At 37.5% G+C, this 19,374-nt stretch overlaps 3 protein-coding genes across 6 annotated transcripts in view; 1 reads left to right on the plus strand and 2 right to left on the minus strand.

The window, feature by feature from the left end:
• Positions 1-11: 11 nt before the first annotated feature.
• On the minus strand, positions 12-3,094 carry msrb2 (methionine sulfoxide reductase B2). The gene is made up of 5 exons (XM_079806676.1): positions 2,889-3,094; positions 2,131-2,228; positions 1,909-1,985; positions 777-924; positions 12-665 (listed from the first exon to the last, which is right to left on the minus strand). The coding sequence occupies exons 1-5, from the start codon at positions 3,013-3,015 to the stop codon at positions 561-563; spliced, it is 555 nt and encodes a 184-aa protein (XP_079662802.1). The 5' UTR covers positions 3,016-3,094; the 3' UTR covers positions 12-560.
• A 297-nt stretch (positions 3,095-3,391) lies between these two features.
• On the minus strand, positions 3,392-15,281 carry armc3 (armadillo repeat containing 3; the record flags this gene model as incomplete). Its single annotated transcript, XM_079805742.1, has 17 exons — positions 3,392-3,721; positions 3,951-4,113; positions 4,191-4,385; positions 6,202-6,300; positions 6,966-7,066; positions 7,175-7,343; positions 7,835-7,971; positions 8,168-8,417; positions 8,512-8,620; positions 8,747-8,899; positions 11,208-11,391; positions 11,571-11,765; positions 12,013-12,188; positions 14,192-14,260; positions 14,349-14,474; positions 14,601-14,718; positions 15,234-15,281. The coding sequence occupies 17 exons, from the start codon at positions 15,279-15,281 to the stop codon at positions 3,521-3,523; spliced, it is 2,493 nt and encodes an 830-aa protein (XP_079661868.1). The 3' UTR covers positions 3,392-3,520.
• A 1,121-nt stretch (positions 15,282-16,402) lies between these two features.
• The window catches only part of pip4k2aa (phosphatidylinositol-5-phosphate 4-kinase, type II, alpha a), a 46,124-nt gene continuing 43,152 nt past the window's right edge, over positions 16,403-19,374 (plus strand). For 3 of the 4 annotated variants that reach the window (XR_013815745.1, XM_079806932.1, XM_079806933.1), the window contains exon 1: positions 16,403-17,336. Coding sequence is in view for 2 of the 4 variants with exons in the window: in XM_079806932.1 (XP_079663058.1) it covers positions 17,196-17,336 (141 nt within the window). In the remaining 2 variants the exon portion in view is untranslated. The remainder of the gene's footprint in view (positions 17,337-19,374) is intronic. The other variant, XM_079806934.1, reaches the window with a different exon arrangement.

Consider the following 19,374-nt stretch of genomic DNA (forward strand, 5'->3'; position numbering starts at 1 on the left):
AAACATATTGTCGATATCTGACAATGTTCACTTTAATTCAACCAAGCAGGTCATTTACAAACTTTTTCTTGTCATACACTCGTAAAAGGAAATGTTATTTACTGGCATTGATGGGACCTTTCCATTCAATAAATGTTCTTCAAGCTAAATTGTTCTTTTAAGATTGAAAAGATTGAAAGGTTCTTTTGTGGCTCTTCTATGGTATCATTGTGAAAACCCTTTTGAAAACTTTATTTTTAAGTGTAAAGCATGTGCATTTTCATATTTGAATGTACAGTGGTATACAAAAATACAAGACATAAAAATGCAACATTAGAGTGTACAGGAAAATAATGACACCTTTTTGAGGTGGGAGATATGGGATGTTTAATCAACCACTTTTCCTTACATACAACCTTCAAGCATTTTTTTTTTTTTCTCAAAATAAACATTGTAAACTGTAACTTATATAGTATACAACACTGGACAATTGTTATTCAAATGCTTTTTTCTTTTCTTTATCTGCACTGAATAACTGTAAAATCCTGTCCAATGAAATATAACTGCTGGATGTCTCTGCATTATTTTTCTCTGTGCTTAAAGTTTAGAGCTACGCTGTTGATACAGAATCTCTGGCCAGTTGGATCTGGACCATCATCAAAGACATGTCCAAGATGACCATCACACTATAAAACAAAATTACATGTTATAAATGAAGAGTGGAATTTTTACTCATTACCTTGTATATTGCCAACACAATAACCCAACCGTCTGACATCATTTTGTCCTGCACTCACATGTTTGCAGATAACTTCTGTTCCTGTGCTGCCAAGCGAGTTGTCAGGGCGACGGACAATGTTGGCATGACTCTCGTCTTTTTCCCATGTCCCGTGAGCCTCGTAGAAGGACGGCCACCCAGTTCCTGCATCATATTTTGCTTCTGAGCTATTGGAGCCAAAGGCAGAATTGTATTTATCTTAAGTTTTAACCTATGCAAAACATATATTTTTTATATTTATTTAATATATTTCTCATATTTAAAGCTGCAGTCTGTAAGTTTTGTCGCCATCTCTGTTTTATACATACAACATTAAGTATAGCCAATGTATTAAGTTTGGAAACAATTTTTTTTTTCATAAAAATAGATGTAATTTAGGATGGGGGTCCCTCATAAATGATTTTTCGTATTTGGGGGTCCCTGGCATCAGTTTGAAAACCCTTGCATTATGGAATGCCAAGTCTGCCAAAATTAAAAATAAATAAATACATAAATAAATATACCAAAAAAAAAAAAAAAAATTTATATATATTTATATATATATATATATATATATATATATATATATATATATATATATATATATATATATATATATATATATATATATATATATATATATATATTAGTGTTACCTGTAGATTTCTGCACAGTCTAATCTTTTGCTTTTGACTACGGGTGAATCTCCAGTTGTCACTGATGATTGTCATTTGGTGCTTTCTGGATTACAATCCACCATCAAAATTATAGATTAAATTATTCCAGCTGCTGTGAGAAAAGGCTATAAATGATCAGCCACCTGCAGCATCCTCACATGCGATAGCCTACAAGCTGGACTCCTTTATGTATACAGACGTGACGTAATGACGCAAAGACAAACTGCGGCATGCTCAAATTTCCCACGGAAAGCTACCAGGTAAGGAGATAGTTTTGAACACTGGTTGGTTATGCACTTGCTAAAAAAAATTATTTTGGATAATTTTTAACCGAAAAAAGTTACGGACTGCAGCTTTAATATTTTCATAAATATACATTTTTGATCATTTAATTTCTTCCTTTATAATTGTAAATACTGTCATTAAAGTATCATAGTTTCTTAAAGGAGAATTACACAATTTTAATTGTATTTTAATTTATTTTTTTATTCTTACCTAAAAAGAGGGGAGTCACAGCAAACACAGTGGTACATACCCACCTCATTGTGATTCAAGTAGATGCCACTGAATGGCTATAAAATAAAAATTATGTACTTATAAAAATATGAACGTATAAAAAATGTGTGCAAGCTATGCAAAATTGTGTAAGCTATGCAATTTTGTGTATATATGCATACACATGCATCTTTAAACATTATTATTGTTTTGTTAACTCACCACCTCTGTGGCTTTTTCTCTTGTAACAACATACTGTTCTGGAGTCAGCTTCCTTTGCCAATCTGTGGACTGGTCATAACGTATCAATGACTGCAACCCTGTGCAAACAGTTATAAATGCAATACATTTTTGTCCCCATCACATACATGCACTGGATAATATATGAAACCCACAGTTTGTTAAGATCTTGGGAATATTATTTTAATTAGTAACAATTTTCAGGTTTACAGCTTTCACATTCCATCATGTTAGTCTTCTCTAGGAAGTGACATTTCTGGCGAGAAAACAACACCATTACCAACATGGATTTGACAGTATTGGATTTGTTAGTACTATTGGCTGGTTTGTCTCAAATCTCAGTTTAAAACCGAAATAAAAAAAAGTCATATATTTATGATGATCATATCTAAGAAATATAATCTATTATATAACATATTATTTATAGATTCAAGATCAATTAAACACTGCTATTTTGTATATTAATTGCATTTGTATTTGCAATACCGGTTGATGAAGAGCTAATAAAATATATATTTTATTTTTTTAAATCATCAACACTGCATTTTGAGTAATCAGGTCACGCATGCATGTTCTCTGTGCTACATGACTAGCATAACTGCACTTTGCACCGACTCATTAGATAACTAAATGCAATTGCACAAACATTAAAGTACACAAAATATAATACAATTACAATTGAAGGAATATCTTGAGGCAATTAATTAACACAATACACATAATACGAAATAAAACCCTACCCGTTGATGTAGAAATCAGCCGGATCCCTACAATTATCCTCTTTTGAGGTAAAATTGATTTGGCAGTCGCTCCGCTGGAAACGATAGAGGAGACGCGAAATAGAAAGCGTGACATGTTTCTTGACATTGTTTCATGCAGTGGCCTGACTTTCTCCACTAGTTAACATGGGCTACCCAATAGACTGAAAAGAAGCTGAATTGAGCTCAGTTGTGTTCATTCCCCCCTCACAGCTCGAGCACCGGAAAACGGTCACAACTTTATGGGTCACGGTCGAAACTGATCACACTTTGCACCTTTTGTTACTAGACTAACCGCGTCATGCAAGTTTTTAAAATTTTGATTTTTGGAGTTCCTTGTTTACTGTCTTATGGAATGTTTTCGCTCTTATCACCAGTCTCTATTTCATCGTAGACTTTGACCTTCATAACTGAGAGAAACGTAGCCTTCCTCAACCAGTTATTATCATCAGAGATAATTCAATTAATTTTACCAGAGTACACATCAGTTTTGATAATACTTTATTTGGATTTAATTCACTTCACTTTAACAGATTATTGTAATATGCTTTTAAAATATTATTTAACCCCTTTGCCACATTGTTTCTCAAGACACCATATATAGTATAGGCCTACTAAATGGTCTGATATGCTAAAGCTGCTGGTGAGTTGCTTTTCATGAGGATTCCAGGTTGGTGCATGAGATCTATAATATAGCTTTCAGGCTGAGAGTATCCATAATGTTTCTTTGGACCAGTGATGAGGATTTCGTTCCACGCACGGTTGTATTCTCCTCTTATGAGACTGCAGCTCAGCCCAATTCGGTCTGCAAGAACCTAAAAGGTATTGCAATTAATCTCTTACACACAATTGGGCAGAAATATCAGCTGCAACTAACCACCACAGACATTTATGGGAAAACATCCCTTCAAATTTGTACTATGTGGTTATTAAATTTTTTTACAACCCTAAAGATGTGTTTGGTTGAACAAAGTCACTGTCAGGTCAGTTTTTTACACAGTCAAGCAAAGAGAGGGAACTGGCAATAGCATAAGCATAAATTACCTTGAAAAGCAACGCTCTGTGAAAGTAGGTGCCCTTTTTTATCTTTCCAATGAGAACGATGTTGGATGTGGCTTCAAACTTCAGCTCGCTAATGTGCAGTTCCCACAGGAAGTCATGCAGCTTCTCTGGCTCAACTTGTCCACCCATTGCCTCACACACTAACCTGTGAGAAATCATCACTTGTCACATTTCAGCCATGTGGATGTTGAATGTGGGATGACAGTGAAAAAAAAAACGTACATGCCCAAAGCTGTATACATTTTGACCTCATCCTGAAGTGGCGAGATAGATTCGTCAGCCTCTTTGAGAAGGTTATGAAACGCAGCGTCATACGGCAAGCTCCATGCTTCATCCACCACAGTCTCCTGCTGTGGCTTACTCTCATCCTCGTCCTTCTTTTTCTCATCCTCTTTGTGACCCTTTCCCTTCATTTTACTTTAGAAAGAGAAAGTCGGTTACTGATTCCAAATTACATGATGAAATTTGTAGCTAGTGATGTAATCCATTACATTACACATTTAAGGTAATGTAATCGGACTACTTTTTGATTACTTTTGACCTAACTCATTTATCACATTGATTTGAATAGAATAACTTTGTACCATATTGATATAAAAATACAAAGAGAAAGAAAATATATTCCATTCTTTGTTATCAACATTATTGATGAAGTACATTAAATATTACATTACATCAGGGTTTCCACAAACTGGGGTTTGTGAGTTGAATAAAAAGCAAAAAAAATGTTTAATATAAAACCTGCATGTCATATGACCATTATCCAACATATAATAAAAAAAACTGTGAACTTAATTGTATTTATTATTATTATTTACTTCATTTTATTAACTTATAAACTTAAAATTTAAGGGCTTAATTTAAGTAAATATATTAGGCCAAAGCGGTTCAGCTGACAAAAAAAAGTTGGGGAATCCCTACATTGCATGTAAATATGAAATGATGTGAATTTGTACATTTTAATGTGTACATTAAATTGTACATTTGAATGGCAAATGGCTTCCAGAGACAGTAATACGTGGTTAAATGACCCACTGAGTGATAATTCAAACAATAGTTAATGTGTTCATCAAGAGCTGATTAAATATGCAATGTTGAGAAAACTTCTTAAAAATGAAATGATTTCTGTAAATCCAGTGATTAAATGCTGTGGGTCTTAGTTTTAGCGATAGTCACATGACTAGCGGCTGGTCTGTGTGTGCAATTCCACAAACCTGGAAGACCTTCTGAACGTATATAAGAAGTAGACTTTTATAGAGAGGAACACTTAAAATAGCTATAACAAAGAAGTGGAATCAGTTAAAGGGATAGTTCACCCAGAAATTAAAATTCGCCCATGATTTACTCACCCTCAAGACATCCTAGGTGTATATGACATTCTTCTTTCAGACGATTAAAATCAGAGTTATATTAAAAAGTCCTGGCTAATCCAAGCTTTATAATAGCAGTAGTAGTTGCTCTGTTTTTGAAGTCCATAACAAAAGCACCTGTCGGTCGAATAACGTGCTCCACGCCGCTCCGGGGTGTTAATAAAGGGCTTCTGAAGCGAATCGATGCGTTTGTGTAAGAAAAATATCCATATTTAAAACTTTATAAAGTAAAGTTCCAGCCGATCGCCTTCCGTGGAAAAGTGTTGAAAGTGCCTTCTCGCAATTCAAGATGCGTACATGATGTCTGATGAGCGTCCCTGGTAACGGAAGCCTTTTGAACGGCAGAGGCACTTTCAACACTTTTTCCATAAATTGAATGCGGAAGGCGGTCGGCCGAAATTTTAATTGATAAAGTTTTAAATATGGTTATTTTTCTTACACAAACGCACCGATTCGCTTCAGAAGGCCTTTATTAACACCCCAGAGCTGCGTGGAGCACGTTATTTGACGGACAGATGCATTTTTATGGACTTCAAAAACAGAGCAACTATTACTGCTATTATAATACTTGGAAGAGCAGGACTTTTTGAATATAACTAATAAAGAAGAATGTCATATACACCAAGGATGACTTGAGGGTGAGTAAATCATGGGCTAATTTTCATTTTTGGGTGAACTATCCCTTTAATTTACTGCCATTGTGAGAATAACATGTAATCAATACAAAAGTAAAGTAGTCTGACTACGAGTCTGATTTAAAATGTAATATAATCCAATTACAAGTACTTAATTTTTGGAATCTGATACATAATCCTGATAACATGTAATCAGTTACTACCCAGCACTGAGTATACACAACACACCTTGGTGTTTTGCTGGCCCTTGTGCTGCTCATAACAGATGAGGCAGTAGTTTCTGTTGGACTGTCTGTCTTACGATCATCTGGTCCCTTGGTAATAAATCTGATAGAAGACAAAAAAAATGTATGAGCATTTTTAAACCTTAACATCCACTAAGCAAAAACAGCAAACTACTTCACAACATTTCCTAGAGCCGTGGATCAAAAGACCTTTGTGCTCACTTGGCAATCAACTCATTTGAATGGTAGAACCAAATCCACAAACAGAAAAACAGAAATGTTCTGTTTACAATTTAGAATCTTTAAATGTAATTAACTTGAACTGAGCATAAATTGTGTCGTTTGAGTCTCAGTGGCAGAACTCCCATTTCTCCTGTGGGAGCTCAAGGCCAGATTCCAGAGCCAACGATGCAAAAGAATTTCCCCCAGGGGAAATTCATCTATCTACATCTATCTGTTGTGCAACTGAGGTATTTAATATTCAAGTGTGCTGCTGTAGAACTAATGGTGTGGAAAAGGACGGGCTCTGAAAGTCTTTATTCTCCACAAAGAGGTTGTTTTCTAAAGTGAGATCGCAGAAGTGAAAAGAGGTCAAAATACCAGTGAAAATAGACTAAACGTGCCCCCCAAATGACTATGAATACACCAAACCAGTAAGGAAAAGTGCTATTTGTGGAGCTGTTTGATTCAATGTTTGACATTTGAGAAAGTTTCATGTTAAACAGTAGGTTTGGATTTTCCAAAGCATAACCCTTGTCCTTAACATACTGATCCGGGGGCTTGCCATTAACCGCAATAGTGGCTCGATGTTGGTTGACCACTTGTTTTGATATATCCTCTAAGGTAGGAACCTGATGACCTATTCTTATCTGCAGAAGGAAGAAGACAAATCAAGAGAAACGAGAAAGAGTTATTGATTTGTGCAATCTCTACGACTGAGGATTTATTTTTCTCTTGAAAAACATTCATATTTGGACCTGTCCAGGGTCGTAGAAGCCATCAGTGGTTATATCGCTGGCTGACAGGTGTCCTGTCAGACTATACTTCAACGGTAGATTGCTGTCCAGAAGCTTCTGTAGTGCCAGCTCACTAAATTTGTTGTTACGGTGTGGTGACAGGTTGATTTCCTGGAGTATCTCTAGAGCTCTGTAAGATTGATGACAACAAAACAAGTTACTTTGAAAACATCTAAAAGAATGAATTTCTCAAAACCTGTCAGGAACTTGTCCTGGTCATATTTCACCACCAAATCAAATGAAACATACAAACATTAATTATGTAAAATGTCCAGATGTATTACAGGGATGAGAAGTTTGAAGGAAAATAGTTTTACTGTCATAACAAATAATCACAAATGCTAAATCTGGTCCTAAAGTAGGCTTCATTTCCTTCCAGAAATCTTATATTTGGGATTTACTGCCATCTACTGCTTTTACTTTAACAGTTCATTCTAATGCCAAAGCCTATTAAAATCCTTGAGAGTTAATGTTTTTTTTTTTGTCTTTTTTTAATCAAAGGCTGATCGCACCCATTTGAGGTATGGGAACTTGCTCCATATACTGTGTTAATATATATATATATAAATGTCTACCTTGAACTTGAAACATTTAGTGTATTAAAGCATAAAACATGCTTACCCAGCATTGCACAATTCTAGGGCTGTTATTTCATCGTTTGCACACACACTAATTGCCCAGCAAGCGTTTCTCCGAATATCAGCATTGATCGTTTTGAGCAGTTGAACTAAAGGTGACAGGCCTCCAACATTTCTCAGCTGCATGTGAAGAAAAAAAAAAAAAACAATCACCAGAAACCGCACATAATGCAATGTAGAACAATATCTATTTACGTCCTTCACACCCCTGACCCAGAATTTGTTTTTTAGTTTTTTCTACACTCAGTTAGCCGATAAGCTGCGTCGATTGTGTAGACCTTTGAAATTGACTTTTTTTTGTGCAGTGCACTGCTACCTCTAGCCTGGCCTCTGCATCACAGACCAGTGAAGCCACAGCCTGCATTGCACTGCTGAGTGTGTTGTTGTCAGTGGAGCGTAGCAGCTCCACCAATGCTGGCATAGCTTCATGGGCCAGAATGCTTCTGCGCAGCTCCTCCTGCGATGCCATGTTTGTCAAGACTGATGCCGCATGCACAGCTGCTCCAGTGCAGCTGTCTCGCAGCTGTTGCACCAAGAGCTTGATACCCCCCGCATCATATATAGCACTGAAAAGGGAAAAATAAAGGTACATTACTGTAGAGTTGTGCAATACTGTACTTATTGACCATACAGTCTTATTGCACTTCAATTATGACTCACTAAGCATTGAGATTGTTGCTGTTGGTCAGACTGGACAGGGCCTCTGCGGCGGCCGTTCTCAACTCACTTCCCTCACTGTCCAGCAGCAGCACGATGGGCCCGATCGCATCTAAAACGCACAGACACATCAGTTCTTCAATGACACAAAAGGACAAGATGATAGATTAAACAAAACTAAAGTCAGATTTAATTAAACTGGGAAATAAATCTGGACACTTAATGTAAATGGGTTTACCCAGGCATCTAAATGTATCCCTGCTGGCAAGGTCTTTGCTCACTGCTGCCACAGCCTGGCATACAGCAGTACGTACACTCTCATTCTCTTGCATGAGAAGATCAGTGAGGGCTTTTTCTACATTCCGTTCATGCAGAATTTTTCTGTTCTCACCTTTATTGAGAGAAAATTAACTTGATTAACTTTATGTCTTTTGCTTTATACTAGTTTCTACTACTATACTCTGTCAGACAAAATGTGCAAAACTTAAGTTTTTAAGCTACACCTATGTACCCTTAAGGTGATGATACACAGGGCAAATTTGAGAATGGCCAACACATTTCTATCTGGATACTTTAGATCAGTCATGGGCCCTGTGTCTCACCTGGTTGCCCGTTGACGGCAACATTGCTCAAAAAGTTGCCATGTGTATCATTAGGGTACTAATATGTACTCTTAAAATATTACACTCAAAAAAAATCTAATCCTTTGTTCAAAATGTACGCATTTCAATTAATAGTAAAATTCCATTAAATTGAATTGAGTAATCCTTGCATATTGTTCATTATGATTTAAGAATTTTAAATGCGTAAAAGGACTAGAGCTTAACAAAGCATTTTGTATTTAACTTAATGGAATAAGGGAATGGGCCATTTGGTTTATTTGATTTGTATTCATAAAGAAAAAAGAAAATATGTTTAAATTTAAGTTTTAATAACTAAGATTTATACGAAATGTTTTATTAAGCTCATATTTTTTTCCAAAATATGAATAATATGTAAGGATTATTCATTTCAATTTTTGATGGAATTTTACTATTAATTGAACTGTGTAAATCTTGAAAAAATGCATACTTTTTTGGGAGAGTAATATGTTGTCTTAAGGTACTAATTTGTACCTCTAAATAGTACAAATATGTACCCTTGAAGAAGTATGTCCTCTTAAGGTATTAATATACAACCTTAAAGTGCAAATGTACTCTTAAAAAATGTATACTGTATGTAAATTCAAATATACACCCAACTAATATATCCTCTTATAGTACTAACATGACAGAATTTTCATTTCTGTGTGAGCTATCCCTTTAAGAGGACATATTTTAAATGTACATGTTTGTATTTACAGGTACATATTAGTACTTTAAGGGTACCCGTACAATATGTAAAAATATGTACCCACCTTTATGAACACTTAAAAGTACTAATGTGCATCTTTAATGTAAAAACGTGTGCCCTTAAAAGTTATATGCACCCTTCTGGATAGTTTGTCCAAGAATGAAAATTCTGTTTTCACCCTCATGTCATTAAAAACCTGTATGACTTACTTTTGTCTGCAGAGTTAAAAAAACAAAAAAAGAAAGAAGAAGAATGTTGGTAACCAAGCCATTTTGGTGAACATTGGCTTCCATTGTATCTTCTTTAATGTTCCAGAACAACATGAGGGCGCTTAAATTATGATGAATTACATCTTTAAGGTACTAAAATCTTACATGAGGTACAAAGATGTACTTTTGTACTGCCCAGTGACAAGCTGTTTTACAATTACTGCACATGTTGTCTGACAATATACACCGATCAGGCATAACATTATGACCGGTGAAGTGAATAACACTGATTATCTCTTCAGCACGGCACCTGTTAGTGGGTGGGATATATTAGGCAGCAAGTTAACATTTTGTCCATAAAGTTGATGTATAAGAAGCAGGAAAAATGGGCAAGTGTAAGGATTTGAGCAAGTTTGACATGGGCCAAATTGTGATGGCTAGACGACTGGGTCAGAGAAAAAGTGCCAACAGTGGGCACGTGAGCATCAGAACTGGACCACGGAACAATGGAAGAAGGTGGCCTGGTCTGATGAATCACGTTTTCTTTTACATTACGTGGATGGCTGGGTGCATGTGGCACCAGGATGCACTATGGGAAGAAGGCAAGCCGGCGGAGGCAGTGTAATGCTTTGGGCAATGTTCTGCTGGGAAACTTTGGATCCTGCTATCCTTGTGGATGTTACGTTGACACAAACCATCTACCTAAGCATTGTTGCAGACCATGTACACCGTTTCATGGAAACGGTATTCCCTGGTGGCTGTGGCCTCTTTCAGCAGGATAATGCGCTCTGCCACAAAGCAAAAATGGTTCAGGAATGGTGTGAGGAGCACAACAACGAGTTGCCTCCAAATTTCCCAGATCTCAATCCAATCGAGCATCTGTGGGATGTGCTGAACAAACAAAAGTCTGATTCATGGAGGACCCCCTCGCAACTTACAGGACTTAAAGGATCTGCTGCTAACATCTTGGTGCCAGATACCACAGCACACCTTCAGGGGTCTAGTGGAGTCCATGCCTCGACGGGTCAGGGCTGTTTTGGCAGCAAAAGGGGGACCAACACAATAGGAAGGTGGTCATTATTATGCCTGATCGGTGTATAGAGCACAAACTGTCATTTGTCAAAAAAAGTGTAAAGATATGAGAATTTTTCCCCTTACTGCTCTGTGCCATCCTGGCTATGGCTTTGACTGCATTAGCCTGCGCTTCAGGCAGTGTGGCCGTGCCAACAAATTGCAGTATCTGTTCCAGGCCGCCCATCGTCTGAATAAGCTGCATGGACTCGCTGTCTTCCAGACAGTTACAGATAACCCTGAGAGCCTCCTCGTGCAGTTCACTAAACTCCTGTAGAGACACAGCTGCCATTACTGCTCAATCATATGTTGCTTGATTTTGATTGAATTGCTTGAATTGTTCTCCACTTGCGTACAAGAAGTTTGATTGCTCGTAATGAAGGTGACTAAGGAGCAATTTTGAAATGGCTAAATGCTCATGAATAATTTAGATGAGAATAATTAGCCTACTTTGGTCGCAAGGAGCTCCAGGATTCTTTCAAAGCCCTGTACATTCCTAAAGGCCACACGGGTTTCACTGTCAGTGGTGATGTTCTCTACGGTGCGCAGTGCAAGTTGCTGAATAACTGGGAACTCCGAGCGGAGTAGATCCAGAAGTGGGGGGAGTCCATTTAGACGCTGCACAGCCGCTCGATTCTGAATGTCCTGAGTGTGCACAAAGCAGAAAAGAGCACAAATAATTGATTTTAACAGCATCCTTCTGGAATTCAAAGGGTTATGGTTTTAAATCTGATCAAATATCTATGACGTCATTGAAAATACAAATAATTTTAAATTCAATTTTCATCTAACAACTGTGTTTTGTTAGTGCTGTAAAATACCACCCTGACAAATGCCTTTTAGTCTAATTCACAACAGACCTTTTGTCTGACTCTGACATCTGTTGTCTTACTTGTACAAGATTAAATATGCACTCCACAGAATTTTTCTTCACATCAGGATCCGGGCTAGACAAGAGCTGAATAAGAGGTTCAAGTCCTTTGTGGTCAAATATCTGGACCTTGTAGGAGAAGTCCACTGATAATGACGTCAAACACAAAGTGGCAAACTCATGGACCACAACATTCTCTGAGGAAAAGAAGGTGGCAGGTAAGTAAGGTTTGAGCAAAATCAATTAAAAAGTGAATATATACACTCACTTAAAGGATTATTAGGAACACCATACTAATACTGTGTTTGACCCCCTTTCGCCTTCAGAACTGCCTTAATTCTACGTGGAATTGGTTCAACAAGGTGCTGAAAGCATTCTTTAGGAATGTTGGCTCATATTGATAGGATGGCATCTTGCAGTTGATGGAGATTTGTGGGATGCACATCCAGAGCACAAAGCTCCCGTTCCACCACATCCCAAAGATGCTCTATTGGGTTGAGATCTGGTGACTGTGGGGGCCATTTTAGTACAGTGAACTCATTGTCATGTTCAAGAAACCAATTTGAAATGATTCAAGCTTTGTGACATGGTCCATTATCCTGCTGGAAGTAGCCATCAGAGGATGGGTACATGGTGATCATAAAGGGATGGACAGGGTCAGAAACAATGCTCAGGTAGGCCGTGGCATTTAAACGATGCCCAATTGGCACTAAGGGGCCTAAAGTGTGCCAAGAAAACATCCCCCACACCATTACACCACCACCACCAGCCTGCACAGTGGTAACAAGGTGAGATGTTCTCATTCTGTTTACGCCAAATTCTGACTCTACCATCTGAATGTCTCAACAAAAATCAAGACTCATCAGACCAGGCAACATTTTTCCAGTCTTCAACTGTCCAATTTCGGTGAGCTCGTGCAAATTGTAGCCTCTTTTTCCTATTTGTAGTGGAGATGAGTGGTACCCGGTGGGGTCTTCTGCTGTTGTAGCCCATCCGCCTCAAGGTTGTGCGTGTTGTGGCTTCACAAATGCTTTGCTGCATACCTCGGTTGTAACGAGTGGTTATTTCAGTCAAAGTTGCTCTTCTATCAGCTTGAATCAGTCAGCCCATTCTCCTCTGACCTCTAGCATCAACAAGGCATTTTCGCCCACAGGACTGCCGCATACTGGATGTTTTTCCCTTTTCACACCATTCTTTGTAAACCCTAGAAATGGTTGTGCGTGAAAATCCCAGTAACTGAGCAGATTGTGAAATACTCAGACCGGCCCGTCTGGAACCAACAACCATGCCATGCTAAAAATTGCTGAAATCACCTTTCTTTCCCATTCTGACATTCAGTTTGGAGTTCAGGAGATTGTCTTGACCAGGACCACACCCCTAAATGCATTGAAGCAACTGCCATGTGATTGGTTGATTAGATAATTGCATTAATGAGAAATTGAACAGGTGTTCCTAATAATCCTTTAGGTGAGTGTATATCAGCCAAAAAAAAGGCACTGCTTGTATTTAAATAGACAAATGCTTAAGAGTCTATGATTGGAGCATTATTTCAGTGCAGTGATTATTATGTTTCTAGCATGTTATATGTTTGGAAACGGTTCTTCTAGTTCTAATTGATGGAGTGTGTAGCTTTTAACTAAGACTATGGGCATATTCAATGTCAATATTCATCAGGCTCAAATTGTAAAATAATGGTTGGGAGGGAGCATGAAGAATAATTTTCACACATGAATTAGCTCCTGAAGTCCAGACCTTAAATTCACTGAAAGTCTTTGGGATGTGCTAGAGTAGAATAACATCACAACATTTATCTCCATCACTATTTCCAGCACATCCCAAAGACTTTCAATGAATTTAAAGTCTGGGCTCAGAGGTGCAATTCATGTGTGAAAATGATTCTTCATGCTCCCTCCCAAACCATTCTTTCACAAATTGAGCCTGATGAATCTTGACAATGTCATACTGGAATATGGCCATGATGTGTCTTCCTACATGGTTGTTGAAGAAATGAAAAGTTACACACTCCATCAATTAGGGTTAGAAGAACTGTTGCCAAACAAATAACATGTTAGAAACATAATAATCACTGCAATAATGATCCAATCATAGACTCTTAAGCATTTGCCAATTTAAATCCAAACAGTGATCAGTGATCATATATAATGCATATTTAATTTGAAAATGAAAAAACTGCCTGTACCTTCAGGTGACAGTTTGCTGATGATTGCAGGTATCACATCCAGTGTCTTCAAACACTTTTTAACTTCATCTGTTTAAATATGTCAACTAAAAATGAAAACTATGTTGCTGAACATCCTTTGAATTACTAGCAGTGACTATTTTTGTACCTTACGTACTGTTAGAAGCCATGACGCCCAGAGCCATGACAGCATTCCTGCGCACAGTCTTGTCCTCGTGAGATATGAGACGAGAAAGAGGTTCAATCGCTCCCAAGCACATCAAAGAAGTCTTATTCTCATCACCTAAAAATAGCAGCACAACAGCAAAAACGCACACAGGGATCAATAAAGGAGAGCCACACAAGGGAAGCACTTACCTCTGCAAAATTCTCAATGACCTTAGACTGTAAGACTAGATGACACTGTTACCTTTTTCTGCGAATTTGTGGATGGCTTCACAAGCTTTTGCCAGCACCTCTTCTTCAGGAGAGCCGAGCATGAGAACCGCTGTCGCTGCTGTTTTGCTCTCGATAGGTAGAGGGTCGAACTGAAAGAATAATACTTGACAGGTATTAAAAGGTTGGCTGACTCAGAGAGAGTAAAGAATGATTTTCTCATCTGGAGTTCTTGGTCAATATGTTGTATGTCATGTATGTCAATATTGTCTTTCTTTTAGTAACTCTCTGATTGAAAAGCATCAACCCTGTTGAAAAAACTGCGTATGCTGGTTAGGTATGTTTTGAAGCATGGCAGCTGGTTTGAGCTGGTCCTTAGTTGGTCAATGAGCTGGTTTAAGTTGGTCCTGAGCTGGTTTAAGCTGGTTCTAAACTGGAGCTAACGTAGTTGCTTAGGACCAGCAATCCAGTCCAGCACTTGAGCTTAGGACCAGCTTAGGACCAACTAAGGACCAGCATAAACCAGCTCAAACCAGCTGCCACGCTTTGAAACATACTAGCATATGCTGTTTTTTTCAACAGGGAACAAAAAGAGTTAAACTAAAAAGTTTAAAAATGTTTCAAGAAAGCACTGGAAAATCACACGAGTGAAGAAAAACTTTCTCACCACATCTTTCTGGAATGACTCGGTCTCTTTTTTGACTTTTTTCCCCATCTAGATGTCAAAGACTCCAAACTACACAAATAAAGGAACAATGTAACGTAGCCTATCAACTAGCACAGAAAACCCGCCAGCAAGATAAATAATAACAAAACATCTACAATTTCCACGAAACATTATTATAAACAAATTCGACATTAAAAAAATACCTGCTACACTGAAAGCTGTGCGCTTATGTTTCTGTTTAGCTGCTGTTGCTAGGTGACACAGGTGTAATTGACCCTTTCACCTGTAGGTGGGGCAAGAATCACTCTGAAACATACTTGCTCAATTATTTATTTATTTGTTTAAAATATGTCGGTCATGAACCGTTAGGTGGCTCTGACGAAATAATTTATTAAATTCTATACAAAATAATGAAATTAATAATTAGAAGAGAAAATCGGGTTATTAAAATAACAAGCTCAACGGCAAGAAATCTAGTCTATTCAATTTCTTATTCATTGTTCTATAATAGTTTAATCCAATATAAGCACTATTTATTAAATGCGATTTAATTATATTTATTTAATACGATATTTTATTTAATAAATTAAACTATTTGAACAGAGCATTTAGGTGTTGCGGGTTAAAGCATTTAGAGAAGTTGTTGGAGAAGTGTCAGTTCTCCAATTTCCTCCATCTAAAATGGTATGAACTCATTAGAAAAACAGATGTCATTGGAGTAGACCTGGACCTCTGATGAGAATCATGTTCAGACAGACTCATGGACAGTACACTACCCACCCACTCCGTGACATGCTTGCTGGAATGATGAGCATGTTCAGTAGTAGGTGTTGCAGGGAGCGCCATAGAAAGCCATAATAAGACTATACAACACACCCAGTGCCACCATGGACTTTTGGTAAATTAACCCATTCTTCAAGTACAACTAAAATGCACCTGCGCAATGTCTATCTATCTATCCATCCATCCATCTTTACCAAATCACAAGTTGTCTAAACAAGAAAGTATTTGTTTAGTTTTTATTTAGGCTATTCTAGACATTTATATATATATATATTTTCTTCCCTTGTATTATTATTTGTTTCTCTAAAACTAAATACTTTTAATTGACCTCCTCAATTAAAATAAACATTTGAGTTATAAATCAAAATGTGTGTGTCTGTGTGTGTGTATGTGTGTGTGCTTGTGTGCATGCGCGCGCGCGTGTGTAGCTGTCAGTCCGTCAGTCGGGCAGTGCGGATGAGCCGGATACGCCAACTTCAAGCAATTTAGATATAGCTGACAAAATTCACACCGAATTCAGACTCGGACACTTTCCACGCTCGGAATACTGGCTTCGTCTAAAAGTAAACATCTTTTCGGGGCAGACAAACGACAAAGAAAGAAAGTGGGAGTGGGATTTTGCTTGAGACATATTTGAAGGGTTGCTGGCTTAGCCTGGCTGGGGTGCGTTAGCATGCTAATGGAGCAGCGCTGCAGTGGATGTCTCTCCACCCGCTCTTTTTTCCCCAAATTAGACTGACGTCGTTCAGATTACATTTCATTCTCTATTTTCAGCTGTATCCGTCAGTATTTCTACTGTTTTTCATAAAGCGAAGTGTTAAAAAGGCTCCCGAGGGGAGGAGGCTGGCTTGCCAGGCTAGCTAGTTAGCAAGTTAGGAAGGCTTACTAATGAAGTCTTAAGGAGCTTTTGCAGTTTACGGGCGAGAACTTAAAATAACACCGCGTTTTGCTCTTAACTTTAATGTTATATATAACCGCAGACTGTTTCAGCACATTTGGCGAGTTATTCATCTGTCTAGAGAGCTAATAGTTGAGTTGGTACAGCTAGCTGGCTGCGGTTAGTTAGCTAACTGAACGTTATGCCAAATGATATTTTACTAAGAGACAGTTAGGACACCACTAGCTTAATTAAAGCACTTGTCACTGTGTGATAGTTAATTTATTGTTATACAACCAACAATGGCCTCGGCTGGTAACACTGTCTCATCGTTTGCGAGCAAAACAAAAACGAAGAAGAAACACTTCGTGGCTCAGAAAGTGAAGCTGTTTCGTGCCAGCGACCCTCTGCTCAGTGTTCTCATGTGGGGAATTAACCATTCGGTGAGTCAAACCTGCAGTCTTTTTCATTGTTTGTGTCCGTTATTGATCAATTAATTAGAGTTAACAAGGGAAGAGAAGTTCAGTATGTCTCGCAACGTACAATTGACACCATCTGTTGGATCCATGCACTTCAGGATCATCAGAGGTCTGCTTTGATTTTCTGTTGCTTAACCTTCAGTTTAATGAAGAACATTTTTTGTTTTGTTCCTTTAAACACTTGCAATTGGATATTATGATGTTCTTAAAGCATGTGAACTAAACCTGTCAATGTTTATATAAAGAAGTGTTGACTTAAAGATATTGTTCATGTCAAAAAACGTATTCCCACATGCCCATATTGATGCAAACTACTAATAGTTTAAAACCTTAATTTGTTGTTTATGCAGCATCTCATTTGTAAGGTCTCTATGTCCTTTTATGTGCATTTAAAGAGGAGGTTGCAAAATAATATCTGTATCAGTAGTGGAGTTGTGGGTGAGTAATCGTTTCCTGTTGGAAGTTTTGGTTGCAAGATGATAAGCTTGGAGGTTTACTGAAGCAATTCAGATACATGAGCAATACAGACTCATTTCAGCAGATACTGACTGTTATTGTTTGCACCATTAGCTGTCTTTGGAGAGGAAAGCCTCCTTGACGTGCTTTTCTTATAGCCCTACACATTTAATTTGGGAGTTTCATATTCATATACTGGCTGTTTGTCTGTACTTTAAGGAGAGTGGCAGTATTTGCTCTACAAATACCAGATTGAGATGCCTTAAGTTGTCCATTTGTGTTTGGTTTGACAGTCTTCACCTCCAGCTGTTTGTTAGACGTTTCTCTATGAATTAACTGTCTCCGATCAATTTATACAGCACTCCTTTTGTGTTTAAGATGAAAGTTTCTTAAAATGTCATTCTTTGGAGGTCTTCAGAGAAACAGCCTGTTTTCAGTTTCCTGCTTCTTCTACACTGTCTGGTGACATTTTCCAAATGGTAGATGTGTTTAGTTGTCTGAGTTGTAATAAAAAAAAAATTATTTTCCAGTCACACATACCATTCTTAAGGATAATTTTTCTGCTTAATTAGTTTATTTACAGTAGATAAATGTAGCCTGCATGGATGGTTGACATTTAAGAAAATGTTCCAGTAGACCAGGCATGAAAATAATGTAACTATTTGTTTTATATTCATGGCCTCGCTACCCATTGTCAAAGCATTGAAAAGGTATCCAGAAATGTACATGAGTATATATGTGTTAATATTAATAGTAGTATTATATTTATTGCTTATAGGTTAGTATTGGGTATTTAATTGGACACCCTTTTCCACCTATTATTATATTTTTGATTATTTTTGTCCTCATCTAACCTTAAAGGGGCTATATGCAACTTTTCCCCCAAAATAAACGTAACAATAGCCTTTTTATTTTACCATTTATGACTCAAACATCTCCTGATGTGCATACTGACACCTTGTCCGCTCACAGTGGGTGCACCTATAAGCCTGTATCCTATTTTTCCTATTTTCTGGCGGGTCGTCTTTTCCCGCGCTGTCTGCGGATGTGACGTCACCACCGCTGCGAGAGCGAGCAGAAAATGAGAGCAGTTCTGTTTTTTGGCCACAGGTGTCAGTCGCGAGTTTAAATTTCAGAAAAACGCATATAGCCCCTTTAACTTGAAGGTTAGAATCAACAAAAAAATATTTTTTAGTTTTTTTTACAGAGTTCACCCAAACTCTGTAAAACCAAAAATGTGCTTCCAAACCATAAGGCCTTCGTTCATCTTCGGAACACAAAGGACGATCTTTTTGATGAAATCTGAGAGCTTTCTGTACTCTTCTACACAACTACCACTTTGACACATCAAAAAGTTCATAAAAAGATCGTAAAACTAATCCATATTAATTGAGCGGTTTATATGAAGAACAGATTGAATTTAGGCTTTTATTCACAAAGTCTTATGGGTTTGGAATGACTTGAGGGTGAGTAATTGATGACAGAATATTCATTTTTGTGTGAACTATCCCTTTAAATATGATTCATTTATCAGTTTTAATCCATG

Source organism: Gobio gobio (genome assembly GCF_949357685.1).
Source record: "Gobio gobio genome assembly, chromosome: 23".
In the NCBI taxonomy this organism is placed as follows: Eukaryota; Metazoa; Chordata; class Actinopteri; order Cypriniformes; family Gobionidae; genus Gobio; species Gobio gobio.